The sequence below is a fragment of the Stenella coeruleoalba genome, assembly GCF_951394435.1.
Source record: "Stenella coeruleoalba genome assembly, chromosome: 19".
NCBI classification, from domain to species: Eukaryota; Metazoa; Chordata; class Mammalia; order Artiodactyla; family Delphinidae; genus Stenella; species Stenella coeruleoalba.
The window spans coordinates 55719501-55739307 of NC_137165.1; the positions used below are offsets into that span (position 1 = coordinate 55719501).

The 19807-nt window shown below is 44.0% G+C and overlaps 2 protein-coding genes across 7 annotated transcripts in view; one reads left to right on the top strand and one right to left on the bottom strand.

The window, feature by feature from the left end:
- VCF1 (VCP nuclear cofactor family member 1) lies at window positions 1–14487 on the top strand. 3 transcript variants are annotated; one of them, XM_079905480.1, is made up of 4 exons: window positions 1–340; window positions 4585–4684; window positions 7679–7768; window positions 14243–14487. In XM_079905480.1, the coding sequence occupies exons 1-4, from the start codon at window positions 120–122 to the stop codon at window positions 14477–14479; spliced, it is 648 nt and encodes a 215-aa protein (XP_079761606.1). In that variant the 5' UTR covers window positions 1–119; the 3' UTR covers window positions 14480–14487. The 3 variants fall into 3 exon arrangements, with proteins under 3 accessions (XP_079761606.1, XP_079761605.1, XP_079761607.1); XM_079905479.1 differs by lacking the exon at window positions 7679–7768; XM_079905481.1 differs by lacking the exons at window positions 4585–4684; window positions 7679–7768.
- Window positions 11730–19807, bottom strand: part of COG1 (component of oligomeric golgi complex 1) — a 17091-nt gene continuing 9013 nt past the window's right edge. Inside the window, exons 8-14 of one of the 4 annotated variants that reach the window (XM_079905464.1) lie at window positions 19659–19805; window positions 19028–19189; window positions 18062–18189; window positions 17482–17590; window positions 16925–17034; window positions 16766–16844; window positions 11730–12315 (exon numbers count right to left, since the gene is read on the bottom strand). In XM_079905464.1, coding sequence (XP_079761590.1) covers window positions 12298–12315; window positions 16766–16844; window positions 16925–17034; window positions 17482–17590; window positions 18062–18189; window positions 19028–19189; window positions 19659–19805 — 753 coding nt within the window. In that variant the 3' untranslated portion in view covers window positions 11730–12297. Of the gene's footprint in view, window positions 12316–15530; window positions 15692–16765; window positions 16845–16924; window positions 17035–17481; window positions 17591–17614; window positions 18190–19027; window positions 19190–19658; window positions 19806–19807 lie in introns of those variants that run through there. The other 3 variants (XM_079905465.1, XR_013825111.1, XM_079905466.1) reach the window with 3 other exon arrangements.

Genomic DNA, 19807 nt, shown 5'->3' on the forward strand with positions numbered 1-19807 from the left:
TCCCAGAAGCTCCTGGTTGCTCCGAGCCCGCCTTTTCCTGTGGGCGGGGTTACCGGTCGGCGCGGCCGGGGTCGCACCACTGCGCAGCCGCGGGTGGGCGGTACCACGGCGGCTGCGACATGGGGGGGCGCGGATCAGACGCCGGAAGTAGAGGTGGTACGGGTCCCACAGAGGGGTACTCATCGCCGGCCGCTTCCACCGGAGCCGCGGTGAGAGCCAAGGCCCGAGGGTGTGGGCGTGGCGGCCGCCGGAACACAACACCCTCTGTTTTCTCTCTTCGCGGAGCGGCGCCGCGTCGCTCGCCTCCATCAGCTAACATGAGCGAGCGCCTCCGCCCCAGGTGAGACCGCAGGGGACCCTCTTCCTTTCCAGCCCCTCGCCGGTTGCTGTGTCTTGGCGGTTGGAGCCGAGGGGGCGCGTGACGCGGGGTCCGAGCAAGCGTGGGCCCGGCAGGTCTCCATCTGGGTGCTTTGCAGTCCGGGGGAGGAGGGGAGCGGGATGCGCGGGTGATCGGATACCTGGTCCCTGGGGGCGCTGAAGGAGTGACTCCCCAGGGCCCAGGTTTCTCTCGACCCCATCTTTTCCCCCCATCTTTCCCTATTTGGAATGAAGTCTGATCGGTCCCGGAAGAGAGACGATGGCCCTAAAGCTTCCCTGTCCTAAATTTAGGAGGGTAGGGGGATGGGAGGAATGTCTGATCTTCGAGAGGAGCCCCTAGGGCGTCTGTGAGAGGACGGGGCGGGGAGCTGGTCTCCCCAAGGTCAGAAAGAAGGCTTGGGCTTAACCCTGCAGCAGGAAAGGGTTAGGTTAGACCGAAGAACTTGTGTCCTGGGCGGTTGTGAACACAGAAGGGCCGAGGACCCAAAGTGGCTTGTGGATTCTCTCTCGGCTGTAGCATTAAGAACAGGCAGGATTCTAAACTGTTGGGGTGCGGAGCCGTTTGACTCGGAAGGCGGGAGGTAGGATTATATCGTGATGCACTACTTTTTCTCCGAGCCTAGGCCCGGGTCTTAATTTAGGTGGTGTTATGATTCCTTGACACGGACGGAGGACAGTCCGGACCAAGCTGCGAGTTTTCTTTTTCTTTTTTCCCCCTTATTTCCCCCTGTAAACAGGTGGGGAGGAGAAAGTTGGGATTGTACCCCAGAATGAAGAGGATCGGCTTTATTCGAAATTAGAAAAATCCCTCATCCTGGAGTTTGAACTGAAAACTGTAGACCAGCAAGTTCAGTCTTTCATATTTGTGATGAGGAAAGAGATTTAGAGAGCGCAGTGGGTCTTTCTAGGTTCACCGCTCTTTTCCTTTATTCTGTAAAATCTCAGTGAGGCTTAAGTGAATAAGATAGGATTGCCTTGGTAGATTATGCTGGATCTTTTCTTGTCTTTCTGTGTTTCCATTGGCTTTGAATGTAATTGACCGTCTTTCCACAAGGACCCTACTCTGGAGCATGGTAAATTCATGGCATTGAGATTCTCGTAGGCACCCTGAAGTTATTTCGGCCAATAGCGAAAATCTAGGGTTCTCCAAACTTCTGCATATTGACTTGGGTCATGCAGTGAGTGGGGCATAAAGCCTCTATTTGTATATTAAAGAAGAGTGGACTAAATTTGAAATTAGGGGCCAGGTGTACCAACTTGCTACTGGAATTAGTCACAGGATCCTTAGGTACAGTAAGCCTGATCTAACTGCCATTTTTTTCCTTCCCAAACCCAGTTCGTACTTCCAGTAGTCCCTTGGGGTGTCTCACATATCTGAAAAAGTCGAAATATTTCTTAGCAAAATATTTCTTTTATTCTGTGCTATATACACGGGTAATCTGAATGTGTTTATACTAGTAACAGATTCTTTTTATCTAGTTCACACAATCTCAACATGGTAACTTCTTTACTATAAAATAAGTCATTTGATTTGGCAGGGTTTTCTCTGCACCCGTGTGTCGTGGAGTATGATGGACCAGCTCCAGCTGTCTTAGCATCTCCAAGTCAGTTCTGGTCTCTGGATCTGTTTCCTCAACTTTAAGATGAAGGGTTGGTCTAAGACGGTGGTTTTTCAAACTGCAAGAGGGGTGGGTTTGTGGGAAGGGAGGCTTCTACTTTAAAACAGATCCTTTATCTCTTATGGAAATAGAGGGTTTTTTTTTTTTTGGTAGGACGTAGGAGTTCTGTTACTTTTTTAAAAAAAAATTGAAAACCACTAGTCTCTGTACTCTAGGATTTCTTCTATGCTTGATCTCTAGGAGATGACAGGAAGATTGGAGAGAAATGAAATGAGGAAAAGTGATGTATTTCTGCCATCCTTAGAAGTAACAGGTGCTAAACAATGATCTGTAACTAGATGGCTAGGGAGAATGTAATCAGTTACAGGGTGGCTGCTCAAATTATAACCTGGTCTATGGCATTAATGTTAAAAGTTACAATCTGACTGATTGTGTGGAGGGGGTTAAGCATGAAGCTGTAGTTTTGACAATTATTAGTGATGTTGTTGAAAGAGAAATGTTTCAAGGGTGAAATCTGCAAAGAGCTTAGAAAAAGGAGAATGAAGAAGAGGTAGGGCTCCTCCTTAATCTAGTGCCGCGCAAAGAAGAGGACTCCCAGGGGGCCAAAGAGATGATTCTGGTACCTGGAGAAATCAACTGATTATGAGGCAGGGATATTTCATGAGACTTTCCCAGAGTTTAATTGAAATCTTCAAAACCAGCCTATCCTCTTGACGTTCGTAGTCTTGTCGCTAGAAAGATGTATCTTATCTCCCATTATAAAAGAGGAAATTGGAACGTTTTGGTCAGGCTCTTGAGTTTGGTTAGAGTGACTCAGCAGCCCAGGCACAATCAGCTGTTGGCATACTGATAAAGGAGGAGTTTGGGGACCAACACGCTGTCATTTGAGGAGTTTCTCTTTGCGCGTCAGCTGGCCTTCCATCAGAAGGTGTGCTTTGTAAGTGGTCATATTAGAACGAACGTAGCAATTTCTTGGTTCAAGTAGCACATCCATTTAATGATGATTAAAACCTGATATTTATCTAGTTTTTAACCTCCAGTACTTCAGGCTAAGATCTAATCCCCTGAGAGAAAGATAAGGAGATCTTATTTTATAAACAACTGAGTCTTAGAATGAGGTAAATGGTGTAGCCCTCTGCAGGTTGGTTAATGCTTTATCAAAACCGCACGCCCATCATTCATCACTCCAAGCCTAAACTATCCATACTCGTTCATTAACAATGTTAGATGTATTCAGAAGTACAGAGGATTGAGCTTGGGGTGATAACTTAAATTTTCTCCTATGTCCAGACCTCAACTCAGAGCCTTAGGGTTAAGGGCCTACCACAGTAAGCCACCCTACTCACATAGAAAGTATAACTGTATAGAAGATACTGTATGTTCAAATTCAGTACTTTCCAAAAAGCTCTTTAACCCTCTAGCTATAGAAACTTGAACCTTGAAGAGATTTCATTATAATAGATTGTGCTGCTTTGTATAAATTGGCCTCTAGCCAGCACTGCCCAGTAGAATTTTCTACAGCGGTAGGAACATCCTACATCTGTGTGGTCCCATACAGTCGCCACTAGCTGTGGGTAGCCACTGAGCACTGAAAGTGTAGCCAGCGTGATCGAGGAACTGGGTTTCAAATTTTATTTAATCTTAATTAATTTAAATTAACAAATATATCTTGTGGCCACTGTACTGGACAGCACAGTTCCATGTAATTTGACTTAAAACTATACCTCCTTTAATTTATTTCTGATTTCTAACTGGGGTTTGGAAGTCCTGATAGCACTTGATTCTTGCATAGAAAACATATAAATTTTGTCTTTCTTGTACATCTCAGAACACTTGACTGAGAAATATGTGTGATTTTTCTAGAAACCTGGACATTTTAAGTGGCTGGTGCTACAATCGCACAGTAACAACCTGGTGAAGTAACTTCTCGTAATACCAGGTGGTGTAGCCGGAATAATCAAGTTAATGTGTCCAAGAGCAGCCTTTCCAGTGATTGTCCAGAAAAGTAATTTAATATGTTAGAGGGCAGAGAGGTTTTGTGTTAATGTGATAATTGGGGAAAACTCAGGGATGAAAGAAAATGAAAGATTAGAGTCTACCAGAACCTCTAATGCTCTTCCTGTACAGCACCATTTTTATAAGGATTTTAAGTGTAAATAGGCAAAGGCAGTCACTCCTGTCTTAGATGTTGTCGTAGGGACAGGAGTTAAATTAGGTAACTGGGAATCATAGCTTCAGGAGATGTAGGAAAAGATCACATTAATTAGGTGGCGTTTGAGAGCTTAGTCCTTAATGTCTTCCTGATCTTATTTGTTCCCAGCAGGCATTTCAAATTGTCAAGCTTTTTTTTTAGAAATGAGTTTTACTAATTTAAGCTCGACCATACTGCTGCTCTTTTATATTTTTGTTCTTCGTGCCTGGCGACGGTGTACTTCTAACTTTTTTTTACCTATTGGGATATCATATGATGATTTATCTCTTTTTAGGCAAGAGGGCAAATTTATATGTTGTCATGGTTTACAGTTGGAAGTGTCCAGAAGGTCAATTGTTGAATTTTTTTTTTTTTCTCCTTGTGATTTAATTTCAGGAAAAGGAGAAGGAATGGCAGTGAAGAAGACCACCATCTCCCCCCACAGACCAAAAGGAGTAGCAGGAACCCTGTCTTTCACGATTCCTGGGACACAGAGGTAGGAAGTATGGTCCAGAGTACCTGCTGTTTTCATTGCTTGAGCTAAATAACCCAGTTACTTCCATGTAATTAAAATTTTTTTGAATAAAGAAAAGTGATCTTATTTGACTGCAGTGTTTTTAACCTCTTTTTTTTGAGTCATGGCCTTTTTTTTTTTTTTTTTGCGGTACAGAATACAGAAGCCAGCTTATTGTCTAATCGTTTCTAAACATTAATTGTCCTTAAGACAAGTATATTTTGCTGCTTCCATGTCTCTTAAAGATAAGCTTTCCATGTTTTTAAGAGAAACCGTACAAGCATTCGGAATATATAATGTATGTGTATGCGAAGTCCTATTTTTAATTGTGTTTATGTTTTCATTATGTTGTTCTGAAAAGAGCACCTGTGGGAAGCAGAGTGGAGTCGGGGGAGGGGGAAAGGGCAAAGTTCAAACTTTGGTTTGAACTTTGGTTTCCTGGGTGCTGCAGTATGCCTCCTGTGCACCTGAGCACCTGGTCTGCAGTGGGGCAAGGAAGCTGACACTGAAGGGATGCTGCTATTAAATTATGCACCTAAAGATTTGACCCTCAACAGTTGTCACCCTAAGAGAGAAACTCCTCAGTGGCAAAGATTCCTAAGCCCTAGTCTCATCATTTAAAGCAGAATTCCATAGATCACAGTTCTTCCACAGCCAAAGTAATTTGTACTTTAATTAGTTCTCAGTAATAGGATTTGACCTATATCCAGTCTTTACCAGAAATCCAAAGTAATTCCCTCAGGGAGAAAAAAAATCAGTAACTGTCATGTAGGTAATACTCAGGAGCAGTTGATGTACCCGTGCAGACTAGATCCTTTTACATGGAGACTTAAATTTCTATAGCTTTTATCCTCCCTTTTAAATCTTCCTATCACCTTTTTTTTTCTTTGGTTTTTTTTTTTTTCTCCCTTGAGATTAACAGAAAAGTAATTGAGCTTTTGGTTAAACTAGGGAATCTCTTTTTTCTTTGGAAGAAAACCAAAGATTAGAGGCTGCCATGAACATCTAATGATAATACTAACAGAATTGAGTCTCCATTATTCTTTTGAGTTATAAGACTATTCATTAAAAAGAGTATGCGGTGATTACTTTCACGGTATCACCCTGAATATTACTTTTTTTTTTTTTGCGGTACGTGGGCCTCTCACTGCCGTGGCCTCTCCCGTTGCGGAGCACAGGCTCCGGACGCGCAGGCTTAGCGGCCATGGCTCACGGGCCCAGCCGCTCCGCGGCATGTGGGATCTTCCCAGACCGGGGCACGAACCCGTGTCCCCTGCATCGGCAGGCGGACTCTCAACCACTGCACCACCAGGGAAGCCCCTGAATATTTCTTTACTTGTGTCTGTATGTCAGTCCTGCTATATGATGTTTGCATTAGTTCAAAGGTACGGTAGATCTTTTTTGTATTGATCTTTTTTCCCTATATCTACAATTTTGATGTTTGAGAACAGGAGTATAAATTGTCATTTTTAAAAAAATCAAACATTTCTGATCTCTTATTTTGAGTAATACTCCTTAGTATTACAGTTTTGGTTTGTTTTAATTGCTGTTTGTAGAGAATGACCTTCACTCCCTAATACCTTTCTTCTTCTCACAGAAGAAAACAGTGTATTGTTATTCAACCTGTGGGTTCACATGTCTGGTTCTTACTTGTCCAAAGAAATTCAGTGGTTAAACCACTCTGTAATCATTAGTCTGAAGGATGGACTGGATTGCCCTTGTAATAAGTAACAGTCAATACAGGTGCTTTTTACCTGTCACGGTAATCTGAACTCACCATTAGATCCCTCACGGGCGGTCACGACCCTCCGACCCTCCGTTTTAGCACATTTACCAGCGTCTGGTGCTGTCGACTAATGAGTCTTTTTTTTTTTTTTAATGAATTTTTATTGGAGTATAGTTCATTTACGATGTTGTGTTAGTTTCTGCTATACATCAAAGTGATTCAGTTGTACATACACATATATCCACTTTTTAAAAATTCTGTTTCCATATAGGTCATTAGAGTATTGAGTATAGTTCCCTGTGCTGTACAGTAGATTCTTATTAGTTATCCCTTTTATATATAGTAATGTGTTTATGTCAACCCCAGTCTCCCAATTTATCCCTCCCCCTCCCCTCGAGTAATGAGTCTGAGTGAACCCAGGGAGAACTAGAGCAGCAAAAGGCAGGGGAAAACTTTAAAATGGAAAGTTAACTACTGAATAATTGAATCGTGACCACTGGAGTAGATCATTATGTTTATAGCATAAAAATATCCAGTTTAGGGACATTTGGCTGCTTGTTGACAATTGTGTATAAAGGGGGAAATAATAAAACATGTCATTACTAGTGGATTCTTAATTTTATTAATTTACATGACAAAGTGTATTGTTAATGAAAACAGTATCTTAATTCTAAGGTAGGGCCAACGGGGTAAGTTTCCTTAAGAGACTAAGTTAAGAGGAGCCATTTCCTGTGTCTTTATTTTATTATTATTTTTTAAAAACTTATTTTATTTATTTATTTATTTATTCATTCATTCATTTTTGGCTGTGTTGGGTCTTCGTTGCTGCGCGTGGGCTTTCTCTAGTTGTGGTGAGCGAGGGCCACTCTTCGTTGTGGTGCGCAGGCTTCTCATTGCAGAGGCTTGTCTTGTTGCGGAGCACGGGATCTAGGTGCGCGGGCCTCAGTAGTTGCAGCACGCAGGCTCGGTATTTGTGGCTCGCGGGCTGTAGAGCGCAGGCTCAGTAGTTGTGGCGCACGGGCTTAGTTGCTCCACGGCATGTGGGATCTTCCCGGACCAGGGCTTAAACCCATGTCCCCTGCATTGGCAGGCGGATTCTTAACCACTGCGCCACCAGGGAAGCCCCTCCTATGTCTTTCTTGAGATACTTAAGTTTAGAATTTTTTTCTTGTAACGTAAAGAACTTTCATTTGGAAGTTTATTTTCATTGTAAGAGAGATTTAAAACTGTCATTTATAATTAATTTCCAGAACTCACCTTTTTCTCCTAAACGTGATAACATTGGCAAGTACTGGGAAATAAGACACGAGGTGTTTGAATTGTTTCGAACTGTGCCACAAGTAAGTCATGTTTATCTGTAAAATGGAGATAGTGTGGGCCTCTTCTTTTCCTAGATTCTAGGAAGCTGAAGAACGTGAACTGAAGAATGTGAACCGACTTGCCAGATGAGTTATGTAAAGAGAAACTTTGAATCTACTTGTACATTTTCTTCCTGTCAGTTTGGTGGTTATTATGATCTCTACTTTTCAGATGGAAAAACTGGGGCACAGAACAATAAAGTCCCTTGCCCAAAGACACATAGCTGGTGAGCGGCAGACTGGGGAGCCCCAGAGTCTGAGTGTGAGCTACGGGCTCCTGCCCACGGTGTGTGCCGCCTCCCAGAAGACAGATCGGAAGCTCTGAGGGACTTCGCTACATATACCCAGGGCCACTAGGTTCTAGACTTCTCTTGAATCATAGGAACAGAGAAGAATAATTTTCCTCCCTCTATCTTTTAGCTGGAAAATATTTTTTTCAGTAAATGCTATGACATGGTATTAGCTGGAAAGCAGTTTTAGATTTCTAGCTACAAAAAGTAAGGAAATTGGGGTCTAGTGGTTTTTCTCATAACTCGAATCTGTGTTTGCATTGAAGATCTTGAATTTTAACTCCAGTGACTTAGGTTTCATGCCTTGTGAGCCTTAGGATACTGGTTTTTAAATTGAGATATAATTACAGGTATAGGAATAAAAAGGTTTTTTGAAAGGCATTCTAGATGATTCCTGGTAGTTAATGTCTAAGGCAGGTTCGTTTTTCTCTCTGGTGAGCAAGGAGTGAAGTGATTTGTCACTCTGCACCTTCCTGTTGGGTCCTTTACAAAGGTAGCTCCCTTCCCTGACCTCAGACAGTTATTGGATGGGTAAAAACTAGCTAGATTTAACTTATTTAAATCCATTTTCTTAGGCTGGCCGTTTTGGTTTGAATTGTAGCTTCACTTGTAGGAATAATGCTCTTTATTTTGAGCTTGAATATCTACAAATTACATTAGACACTTCCAGTAAATCTGGCTTCTGGTATGCAGGTATATGCCTTACAAGAAGTACTGCTACCTGAGTGAACAAAAGCAGTACCTCTTTCAAATACAAAGACCCCAACTTTTTAAAAATACCTTTAACTTGCCAAGACCATTTTGATTTTTTAGATCACTACGAAGTAACAGCAAGTAGAGAGCGAGAAGATGTGGAAGTAAAACAGAGGTGGCTTAATTGGAACAGCCTCTGTCTTTTTTCTTGTCTCTACTAGAAGGGAAGATCTTTGATGGCATGACTCTGAAATCCCAAGGGTATTCTTAGTTGGCGTGTAGAGGCATGGCAGATAAAAGCATTGCAGAACCAGGGGAAGCCATGTATCATTAAAATTAGGATTCTATAAATCCATTTGTTTTAACTGATAAGAATTGGCAGTATGTTAGGTGATTTTTTTTTTTTTTAAAGCACTGAATTTAGCTGACCCTGGGAATATTTTGCATAATTTTTAAAGAAGGTATTTTAACACTCTTTGTTTTTGTTCATTGTCATCATTTATCTGTCCTAGTAGTAGGACCAGCCTAACAGACAAAACTGTTTTGGCAGATTCTGGGGTAAGGTGTTAAGGTTGTGTGTTTAAAACCCTGTAGCAAATTAACTCTGAAATTAACTTCTCAAAAGGTCCATTCAAATGCAGGAACAGTCCTTTCAAAAGTTAACCCAATTTGTAGTGTCCGTCTTTAGAAACTTTGCTCACAGTTCAAGTCCTTGAAATATTTGTAATATGTTGCATCAACTCACAGCAAGAAAAGCCACCCCAAGCAGTTTCATATTGAACCTGAACGTTATCTGTTTAGTAATGAGAATACATACATGTTTTTAGGCAGAAACTTCAAACAGATGATGTGGTCCAATTTTATCTTGTAAGGATATGCCATTTACTCATTGACACAGAAAAGTGACCACCTGTATTTTCTTCCCTTGCACATTTAGAAAGTGGTTTTAATTAGCCCACTGAATGCATTTGGAGTCTTATGGTCTCACTGGTATTAGCAGATCTGGAGCTCTCTTAAATCATTGGGCACTTTGGAAGCACAGAGTTTTACATTAGAAGCTCTGATAGACTTGGCTAGGATCATCCCTTGCACTTAATTCAGATTCTGCAGTGGCCTTAGGGTGAACTTCACTCTGACTCCAGGGATGGACTGTGTAATACAACGAGCAAGGTTTCTTTTTTCGTTTGAGGCTCACGTAAATTTAAAAGCACCACTGGTTGGGGAGATGGATGTGAGGGGAAGCTGGGGCTTGAAAGAAAATAAAATACGCTGTTGATCTGCTTTTCTAACTAACAGGAAGCATCCAGCTCTAGGTAATAAGTGTACACGTATACTCTGGCTCTCCTTTTATGAAGCAGAGACTCAGTAACAATCCCACCTGGGGGACTTTCTAAAGGTTATTAGTAAAAAGTGTCTTTAGAGCTATTTTGTTACTACCGTGGGTATAAATGGGCTCTCTCTTAAACTGACTTCACACCCTGGGAAAATAAAATTCAGGGCAGGCCTATCTGAGGGGTCAGGAGCTCTGTATGATTTGAGCCCTTGGGACTAAGAAAATGAACTTCAACTTGTCTGCCCTCTGCTCCATGATTTATGTATATTCTTTCTGCTAAAGACAGTGCGTGTTCTTCTGCCTTTATCTGCTCTACCTTCTCTCAAGACTCCTGAAAGCTCTTTCGAATACTTCTCCCTTCTCTTCATCTCTGCCCCCCAAGCAATCTGATACAGAGAGGCTCCACTAAGCAGGGGAAATACGATTTTTTCCATCTCGAGTTTTTTGGTTTTATAAGACAAAACGATTTACTTCTTCATACATCTTAAGGCTCTGATAGAGACTTAAAATTTGGTTTTATGCTTTTAGGGTTAAAAGGAAATAATGGTCTTTCCTTTATCCTACAAAGTTAGACCACTTTGATGGCTGACAGCGTTAAGACCCATTTCAGTAACTTTCAAACTTTTTGACCCGGTCCCACAGAAATGCCATATTTTGTGACCCAGTACATACCAAATATACTTGTGCATCACAAGAGAAGTTTCACAGAACAATCACCCTTAGCATGTTGCACTGCTTGCTTTTATTCTGCTGGTTGCTGCTTGGCCATCCGTAGATGGTGAGATATTCCCTAAAGCCCCTCGATAATGCCAAGACCCGTCTGAGTGGGGTGAAAATAGGAACCAGTGCCCCTTTGAAAGAGATGTATTGTTCTTACCTTTAATGACAGTAGGGTGTAATGTTTTATGTGTATTAAAATAACGTGTGAAGTGCGTTCACCCAGATTCCCAGGTTCTGTATAGGTTCCCTCTTCTTAGTCTAAGAGCATCCTTGGCCTGCTGTCTGCCACAGTCAGCTGAAGCAGTTTAGGGGTTCTTAAGCTGTCACGGGAGGCAAACAGCCTTCCTAAAATCTTACAGTGTCAGTGTTTTCCTTAAGTCTCAGTCTTGAAGCTACGAGTGACTGGAGACCTTACTCTCTTTTGTAGTAGCACTCTTTAGTTCTCTTACTCATGACTGTATTTTGCCCTCAAAAGAAGTATTTTTTGTAGAAGCTATAGAAAGTAGGAGGTCCAAATTCTAAATATTTTGGCATGTATATCCTTCCAGAGTATTTTTGGTGTACATATATGTATACAGTAAAGAAAACACTTTAAAAACCAGTGGACCTGCTATACGTTGTTTTGTAACCTATAAAAAAGATGTTAAAGATCTCTTTCTGCCTTGGTGTGTGTACATCTCTTATCCTCACTGTTACCAGCAGAATAGAATTTCATCGTTACGGATTATAATTCATGTATTACACTTTATATACATATACCATAGTTTAACCAGTTTCCCTATTTTTATTTTATTTTTTTATTATTTTTTAAAATACATTTATTTATTTAATTTTACTTTTGGCTGCGTTGGGTCTTTGTTGCTGTGCGCGGGCTTTCTCTAGTTGCTGCGAGCGGGGGCTACTCTTCGTTGCGGTGCGCGGGCTTCTCACTGCGGTGGTTTCTCTTGTTGCGGAGCATGGGCTCTAGGCACGCAGGCCTCAGTAGTTGCAGCACGTGGGCTCAGTAGTTGTGGCTTGTGGGCTCTAGAGCGCAGGCTCAGTGGTTGTGGCGCATGGGCTTAGTTGCTCCGCGGCATGTGAGATCTTCCCAGACCAGGGCTCGAACCCGTGTCCCCTGCATTGGCAGGCGGATTCTTAACCACTGCACCACTAGGGAAGTCGCAGTTTCCCTATTTTTAGACATTTAGGTTGTTTCCCATTTTTAGCTATTATAAACAGGGCCACACTAAACAGTTTTATACGTGTCTTTAAAAATCTGAGTTACAAGATACTTAAAATGGACTAGAAATTGCAGGTGTATTTGTCTCCCTTTCTCTCCTTTTCAACAGTTATTGTACAGCAATCTTTTTTAACCTGTTTATTTTAAAGAATTTTTATCTTTTCTCAGAATAGTGTCACCTTTGCTGTTACAGTGTGAAGTAAATATAATTTGAGGTGGAAACTTGACTTACTAGAAACTGATTCTAGTTCTTGCCTTAATTTTCAGACAGTACCTGTAACGAGAAACAGGAAAGAAAACAGACTGAGAGGAGACAGAGTGCTCTGTGCTGTGGGCCTCCTACCCAGTGTGGTGACCTGCTCGTCACCGTCACCGAGTAGCGGCCTTGCCGGCTGCCAGCGGCAGTTCTAGCTGATTCTGTGCTAGGTTAGGGGAGGCTTTTATGGAACACAGCTTTTGTTTTTGAATTGGCTTTCACTTAAGTCTTCAAGTAAATGTAATTGCTGCTGCTGTTAACCCTGCCATCTGACCTTATTCAGCCCATTATAATGCTTTCATCAATTTTGTTTTTAAGAAGATAGGTAGGTTGTCTCCTACTACCTGGGGGCAGTGGGCTAAGTGCCCTGTTAAGTGTAAGTGCCTTACGCTGACAAATGACCTATGGACCATGATAATTCTTGGTTTAAGTGTTAAGACTGGATGCCTTTCGTGAACATTGCTTTCTTTGCCATTTTAGATAAGTTTGTTTATGTACACATTGTTAGGTATAACTTTTGATCAAAAATTGGATAGAACTAGTATTTTAAGAATCATTTTTAAAGTATCTATGTAGAAACAACATTTTATTTATACATTTACTTTTATAATGAAAACAGATAATAACCACATTGCAAAAAGTTGCAGTAAAGGGTAGCAAAAATCACTAACTGTAACCCCTCCGTTTTGACCTCTACTGTGACCTGCTTCTTGCCAGTCTTTGCCCTTACATGTGGATTTCACACGGTCGTAAGCAGGCATTTCAAAACCAGTGTTTTTGTATAAACGAATATAACTTTAGAAGTATCAAAGGGTAAAAATTTAAAAAAGTTATACACCAGATCATTAACCTCTAGAATTCTAAATGCCTCATGCATTGATTCCTTCCAGCACAATATTGTGTTGCGTTGTAAATAGAGAAGTGTGCTGTTGTCAAGTTTTTGGGGTTGCCATTTATTAGAAACAGTCAAAGACTGTAATTCGGAAAAGGATCCATCCTTACATTGCCTTCCCTTTGAAGATCCTCGCATCGGAAGGAAGGAGATTTCTGAGAGTGACTCTTACCAGGGAACTCTGAGTAGCCTCTTCAAGATGACTAAGACACCAAGTAACATTAGGGATATTAAACAGAAAATTAGGCACATGTGTGCACGTGTGCACGTGTACACATAGCGAACTGCAAAAATGCTAATATAACTCTACAAGAAGTATATTCAAGTCTTTCAGGATAGTACAAACTACTAGGTATAAAATAAGCTACAAGGATATACTGATCAACACAGGGAGTAGAGCCAATATTTTATAATAACTATAAATGAGGTATATAACCTTTAGAAATTGTGAATCAGTATGTTGCACGCCTGTAACTTATATTGTACGGCAACTATACTTCAATTAAAAAAAAGTCTTTCAGGCTATGTGTTCTGCCTTCAGAGAGTATGGTTTTGTGCCCATGATAACCACAAAGTTGTCAAAATTTTCACTTGTGCCCAGAAGCCACCTTACTTGTTACGAGGGCACCTGCTTCATACCCTGTACCAATGACTGATGCTTCCCTTTGGAGGCTGAGAACTCCCTTCTGTGATTATTGGAAATGATAGGAACGCGTGGTAAAAGCAAGCAGGGGAGATGCGTAAAGGAATGAAGATGTAGCGGAAGGGATTCGCGGTCGGAGGGCCCACGCTGGAGTCCGGACCCTGCCTCTTCCTGGGGGGGTGTGTTGGGTCATCACCCCACTTGACTTCGCGGGTAGGTGTGAGGACAGAATGAAGTATCTTAGTGAAAATGCTTTGTAAGCTCTAAAGCCCAGTGTGTGTTTTCATGCTGATCCTCCTCAAACTGAGTAGGAAAACAGTCCTAAAGAGGGTATTTGAAGTTAACCCCCGTTAAGCTCCTAAGCCCTGAACAGCCTAACTGTGATGCCCTGTCTTTTTCCCCTGTTCCAGTCTTCAAGCAGTGACAGTGGCGGGAGCAGCGGCAGCAGCAGCAGCATCAACAGCCCGGACCGGGCCAGCGCGCCGGAGAGCGGCTCAAGCCACCCCACCGCCCGGTCCAGCCCTCACGGCCCGCAGCCCGCGCCCGTGCCGTCCGCGCTGTGCCAAAGCCCGTACTTCCACATCAACCAGACCCTGAAGGAGGCCCACTTTCACAGCCTGCAGCACCGAGGACGGCCTCCCACATGACGTGCCGGCACTTTCTTGCCTTCTGTGAAGGGACCGCGCTGCGCAGATTTGATATTTCAACTTAACGATGTTTTAAAAAAAATTGCACAAAAAGATGCCTGTTGGCTTTTCAGTCTATATTTGAAATAACAGGTTAACAGGCCGTTGTTTACTTGTGGTTTTGCTGCACTATTGCGATTTCAAAGGGGCTTTGAAGCAGTTTTTTATAGGATTCTTTCGAGGGTGGGTATGAAATCCAGGGCAAGTCAACAGTAGGAGGAAATCTCATCTGCGTGTTGAATCCATAGTTTGTCCAAGTCAGACTGATTTCCAGATCTGTCACTTAGAAATTCTACTTTCTGTAAAAAGGCCTTTTCATTTTGCGGGATCTTCAATTTTTTAAATTCAATAAACTAGTAAAGAGTATCTACTTTCCATGAAAAAACCTAAGTTTTTTTCCAAGACATAGAAAGCTTGCTTCAGTCTTGCACTGAAATTGCCATCTACCTCTTAGTATGTAGGTGTCCTGTTGAAAGTACTCTGTCCTCTGTGACAGAAGAACCACCAGATTGCAGTCAGACTGTATGACAAAGTCAGCACCTGCCCTCATAACCGTCCTCTCTCTGGTATATATTTGTATTTCCAGAGAGAAGGTCTCTCAGACCCTTGGATCCCCAGATAAACTTGTTACCGTTATTCCTCCAGAGCCTACATCTCAGACTTAGAAAACACTGCTCAGTTCGGACAGTCAAGGAATACGTAAATGACTTTGTCTTATTCACAGACTTGTCCAGCAGCAGCCTGTGTGTGCTCTCTGATAATCCCGCCTTGTAGTGTCGAGAATTAAGGCGCTGGTGAAGGCTGACACAGTGTAAGCTCTCTGAACTGGTGTCTGAAGTCACAAGTGTTGTGAAACTATTGGACAAGGATTCACTTTATGCTTAAAGTAACCCCCAACGGGAACCAGGGGGCCCCATTCCACCACGGCAACTGGAAGGACTGGTGTGGCTTAGAAACGAATGAGCAGAGGCACTGCTAAAAGAAATAATGCAGGAGTATTTATTTAGAGAGACGGATTGTCCTGTGTCACTTGGTCATACTAGAGAGCCACCCTAGTTTGAACAGTGAGGGCGCAGACGAGTCTTCCTCCTCGGCGACAAGCTGTCTGAACAAGGAGCCGGCGTGCGTCAGGTCATCTGCTCGGGAGAGTGCCGGGGGGACAGCAGCCTGCCGCTGTACGTAGAGGAAAGTGCCTTAGCGTCCACTGGACCCCCGGCCTGCTCGCCCTCCACTCCGCTTGGGGTCCACACAGCACACACAGCACATCTGAGAAGCATGGACAGCTCTAGAAGGGGACTCTGCTCTTAGACCAGATTGGGGAAGGACACGGGAGACCGGGATTCTAGCACGTGACGGAAGTGAAATCTGAAGCTGAGGACTGTAGGAAGAGGGCAGACGTGTACCTTCTCTCCACGGTTTGTTCCTCTCATGCGGGTAGAGCTGAAAGGTCAGTTACTTGAAGCAGAAACCGAGTGTTGTGAGGGAAAGGTACAGCACAGGCCTGGGCTTACAGAGTGAGAGGCTTGTGCAAAAACTTTTTTTTTTTCCACTACCATCTCCCAAGTTTTAAAACCAGATGTTTGACGGAGGATTTTGGATCTTACTGGGTTTGATGGCAGGGAATATGGAAAGGATACCTGGCGAATATTTTGTCTAATCAGAAAGCAAACAAGGATTAAATGCTGGAAGGAGGCAAGCTGTTGGAGCTCTCAGACACATGCGTACACAACACACTTCAGAAATACCCAGGAGGACTCCCGCAGGCTTAACGGATGGCAGCCTACTGAAACAAAACGTGTGTTAACAAGAACATGTAAACTTGAGAAAGCGCATTTCCTTGTACTTCCCACCCGACTAAAAGAAATGAGAGGTGAAACCATCACTGGAACAAAGCAATTGTTTTTCCAAATAAGTACAGTCGTAGTGCAGGGTTAGCAGTTAACTCTCTTACCCTATTCAACACAAGCAGCGTTCTCCATCCCGTCCTGCATATTTGCTACAGCCTTGGCAGCCTGAGATACATTTCTATTATGAGGCTACTTGATAGTGTCAGTGGGCATCTCCTAAAACCTCTTATTAGCTCAAGCGAGTAACACCGTGTACTTCTATATTGCGCCGCCATTAAAAGCAGCACTAGTGCATCCTGTCATCTGGTTCTTTATTGGTTACTGAAAGGGGAGCTGACGGGTGGTTTGATGGGAGACGGGGCAGGATCGATGGGGGTGAACCTCTCGTCTGCGCACTAACCTGGGCTCTGGTTTCGATGCTTCTGCCGGCTGATTTGGCCTTTCGGGGGCTTGTCATGCTCAGTGGAAGAAGTCCAAACCTCCAAGACAAGAGGAGGGCATTTCAGTAGAAGGACCAGGAAGCTTTGGGGCCCCAGCAGGAACCACTCAGAATCATTACCTGATCTGACTTGATGCTAGCGGCAGTACGTTATGGGCTTCCTGGGAGCTGAACGTACTGCTTCTGGGGGTGAAGTGATTCTCTGTAGCCGTCACCAATCCAAAGAGAACCTGCCAGACGAGAGACGGGGCACAGTAACAGGCTGGGTGTTGGTACTGTCCGCTTAAAAGGAAATTCTGTCAGGAATCAGTCACTACTTTGTTTCTAGCCATCCTTTTGGGGAAATGCTCTTTTGAGCGTGTTCGTGCTCCATGATTACTTTTATCGCTGCCCACAGGTCAGAACCTCCCCGTCCAATGGCTCTTTGTATTCCTCTCTCTGAGGCCTGGATAAAACCTGAATAGTCCTTATTCACAACTAAAGGGGTCATCCCGGGGTTGCCTCAGCCCTGAGGTTTGATCTAATCCTCTTTTCGGCCCCTGTAACGACTCAGCTCTGTGTCTTAGCCCCTCTCCCCACTGTGTCCTGGAGCACTGTGTGTTGGGCAGGTCTGTGCTGTAATCTGAGCCCGTGGCGCTGCGTTCACGTTCACGGTGAGCGTGTTCTCCCCGGCTTACAGAAGTCCGCTGCACCAGGCGGTTGAGGTTGCCGTGGAGGTGCGGTGTGAAAACGTCCAGGTCGAACGGGTCAATGAGCGCTTCAAGGTAGTCAGCCACTTTCTCAACTCTGCAAAAAGGATCAAGTGGGTCATTCTCCACGTTTTGTAGGACAGAAACCAATCTTTGGGTGTCGTAATGTTAGACAAGCCCTGGAACTGGGTCTGTTCTCCTTAACTGCTGGCTTAGCCCCACTTATCACTGATCGTTGAGCTTAAATGATCCTCAGGAGGTTTCACCAGATGGGATGTCTAAGTCCAGTCCACAACTTCCCCAGGTTGTTTCTGGGGAGGGTACCGGAGGTTCAAATTACACCCAGCAGTTGGTAGGCTGACTCAGAAGAGAGGCATGAGATTCCACGTACTACACTTGACTGTGGAATCTATCCAGCAGGTGGTCGTTCTTTCTCTTGCTGGTAACATGAGCCCTTACTGTTGAAAACAAACACAACTAATGGGCAACGTGAGGCTAACGCCAGTGGCTTCCCAGAAAAGGGCTGTGCAGGTTTGGGAGAGATGCACGGGAGGGCGAGCATACCTACCTGGGGTCCTGTTTGCTGCGGCCACTCTTCAACTCTTCACCCTTGGTCGTCAGAACGATGTTGAGATAACGCAGATCGTAAAGCAGCTGCAGTGCCCGATTCTGGGTCATTGGAAATGCACCTTCTTTCTGCAAATGAATTTCCCGTCCCCACCCATTAAGGGAGATGACTTGTTATCTGAGAATAAACAGCTTCAGGGTTTGGCTGCGTTTCAGCTGGTTATTTCAGAAGCTTTTTATACTCAGAAGGCCAGTTTAATCTCGTAACAATAACAAAAATAAGTTATGTTAGATACCTGGTCTTAAAACGAAAAACCTAATGGCCGGGAAGAGACCCGGCCCTTAAAAAAAGGTCTCAGGTGCTGTAGACAGTCATTTTAAAAGAAAAAAGCTCCTGGCACGAAGGAGAGGCCTTTTGAGGAAGCTCAGGGGAGAAGACTTAATATGAACTCCTTCGCAAGTCAGGAGTTGGTCCTGTCTTAAAAACGTTAGTAATGCAATGGGAGTGCGCGCCAAAGGCAGAGGGCCGCAGAGCAGTAAGGGAGGAGGGCTGGGCGACAGGAGCCCCCACCGCGGGTGTGCTGGGCTTTGCTACTGTTCCTGAGCCTTCACACTACCCCCCACGCCCCCAAGCAGCGCACGTGACCCCGCTGCATCCTGAGGAAACAGGTTAATGATCTGCCCAAAGCCTGCAGTGACCACGTGGCAGTGCTGGGCTTGGAAAGCAGGTCTTTTTAAAAAACTTTGAGGCTTTCGTCCTCGCCACTGGTACGGAACTGCCTTTTCAGTGATGACCAGCTTGACCCTTGGGAATGGGTGTGATTGAAGTGGAGGAGCTGGAAGCCACTACCGATTAGATAGCCCGGGGCAAGTGGTCCTTATCACCTGGAATCCTGGGTGTGAAGCGCCCAAACCCAAGAAAAAGCTACAGTTTTTGTTTTTAATGGGAAAAAATTCACACACCTACCTTCACCTGTTTTTCTTCTGAGAGTTTCTCATAGGCAGCTACTACTTGAACCAGACAGCTTTTCAGCATCTCCTGCAGTGTCACCTTGGGCAAGGCATGGCCTCCAACCCGATTAATTTCCTGGCATAAGCTCAACAGGAAGGACTGTACATACCAGGACGGCTAAAAGAACAAAGGAATGTCCAGTTGCCAACTTGCCCCAATGCAGCGAGACGGGCTAAGAGTGGATTCATTTACCCTACCTAGGCTTATACGCCAGGACCTTGACCCCTGTAGTCGGCCCCTCTCCGAGCACAGACCCGTGAACAGATACAAGTGACGGCTGCTGTCATTCCCTTGGTGGCCTGGCACCGTGTTTTCCATTGATGTTTCCACTTTAGGGTGAGTGGTTCTCTAATTAGCACAGAGTCTGTGCTGCAAAAGGCAAGACTCATGAACTGACTCCTCGAACAGTCTCCTATTTACTCGGCCCTACGCCCTCTTTGCTCCCAGAGTAGAAAGCTACACGTCTTACTTGCAGCCCTTCCTCAGAAGCTGTATGCTGAATGATTATTTCTCAAGTCTCGGTCCTTTCCACAGAGCAGGTTTTCCCCTTCCCAGTGGCGGGCCCCTCGTGGCGGCCCTTACGTACCTGGACGGGCAGTCGGATCTTGGACGTGACGCTGCTGCCAGACTCCGCTTCCTCCTGGATTTCTAGTTCATCCCAACTGGTGGCCGTGGCCAGGACTGAGCCAGCATCATCTAAAAGTAATGACTGGGTGAATCCATGAGCCAAAACCT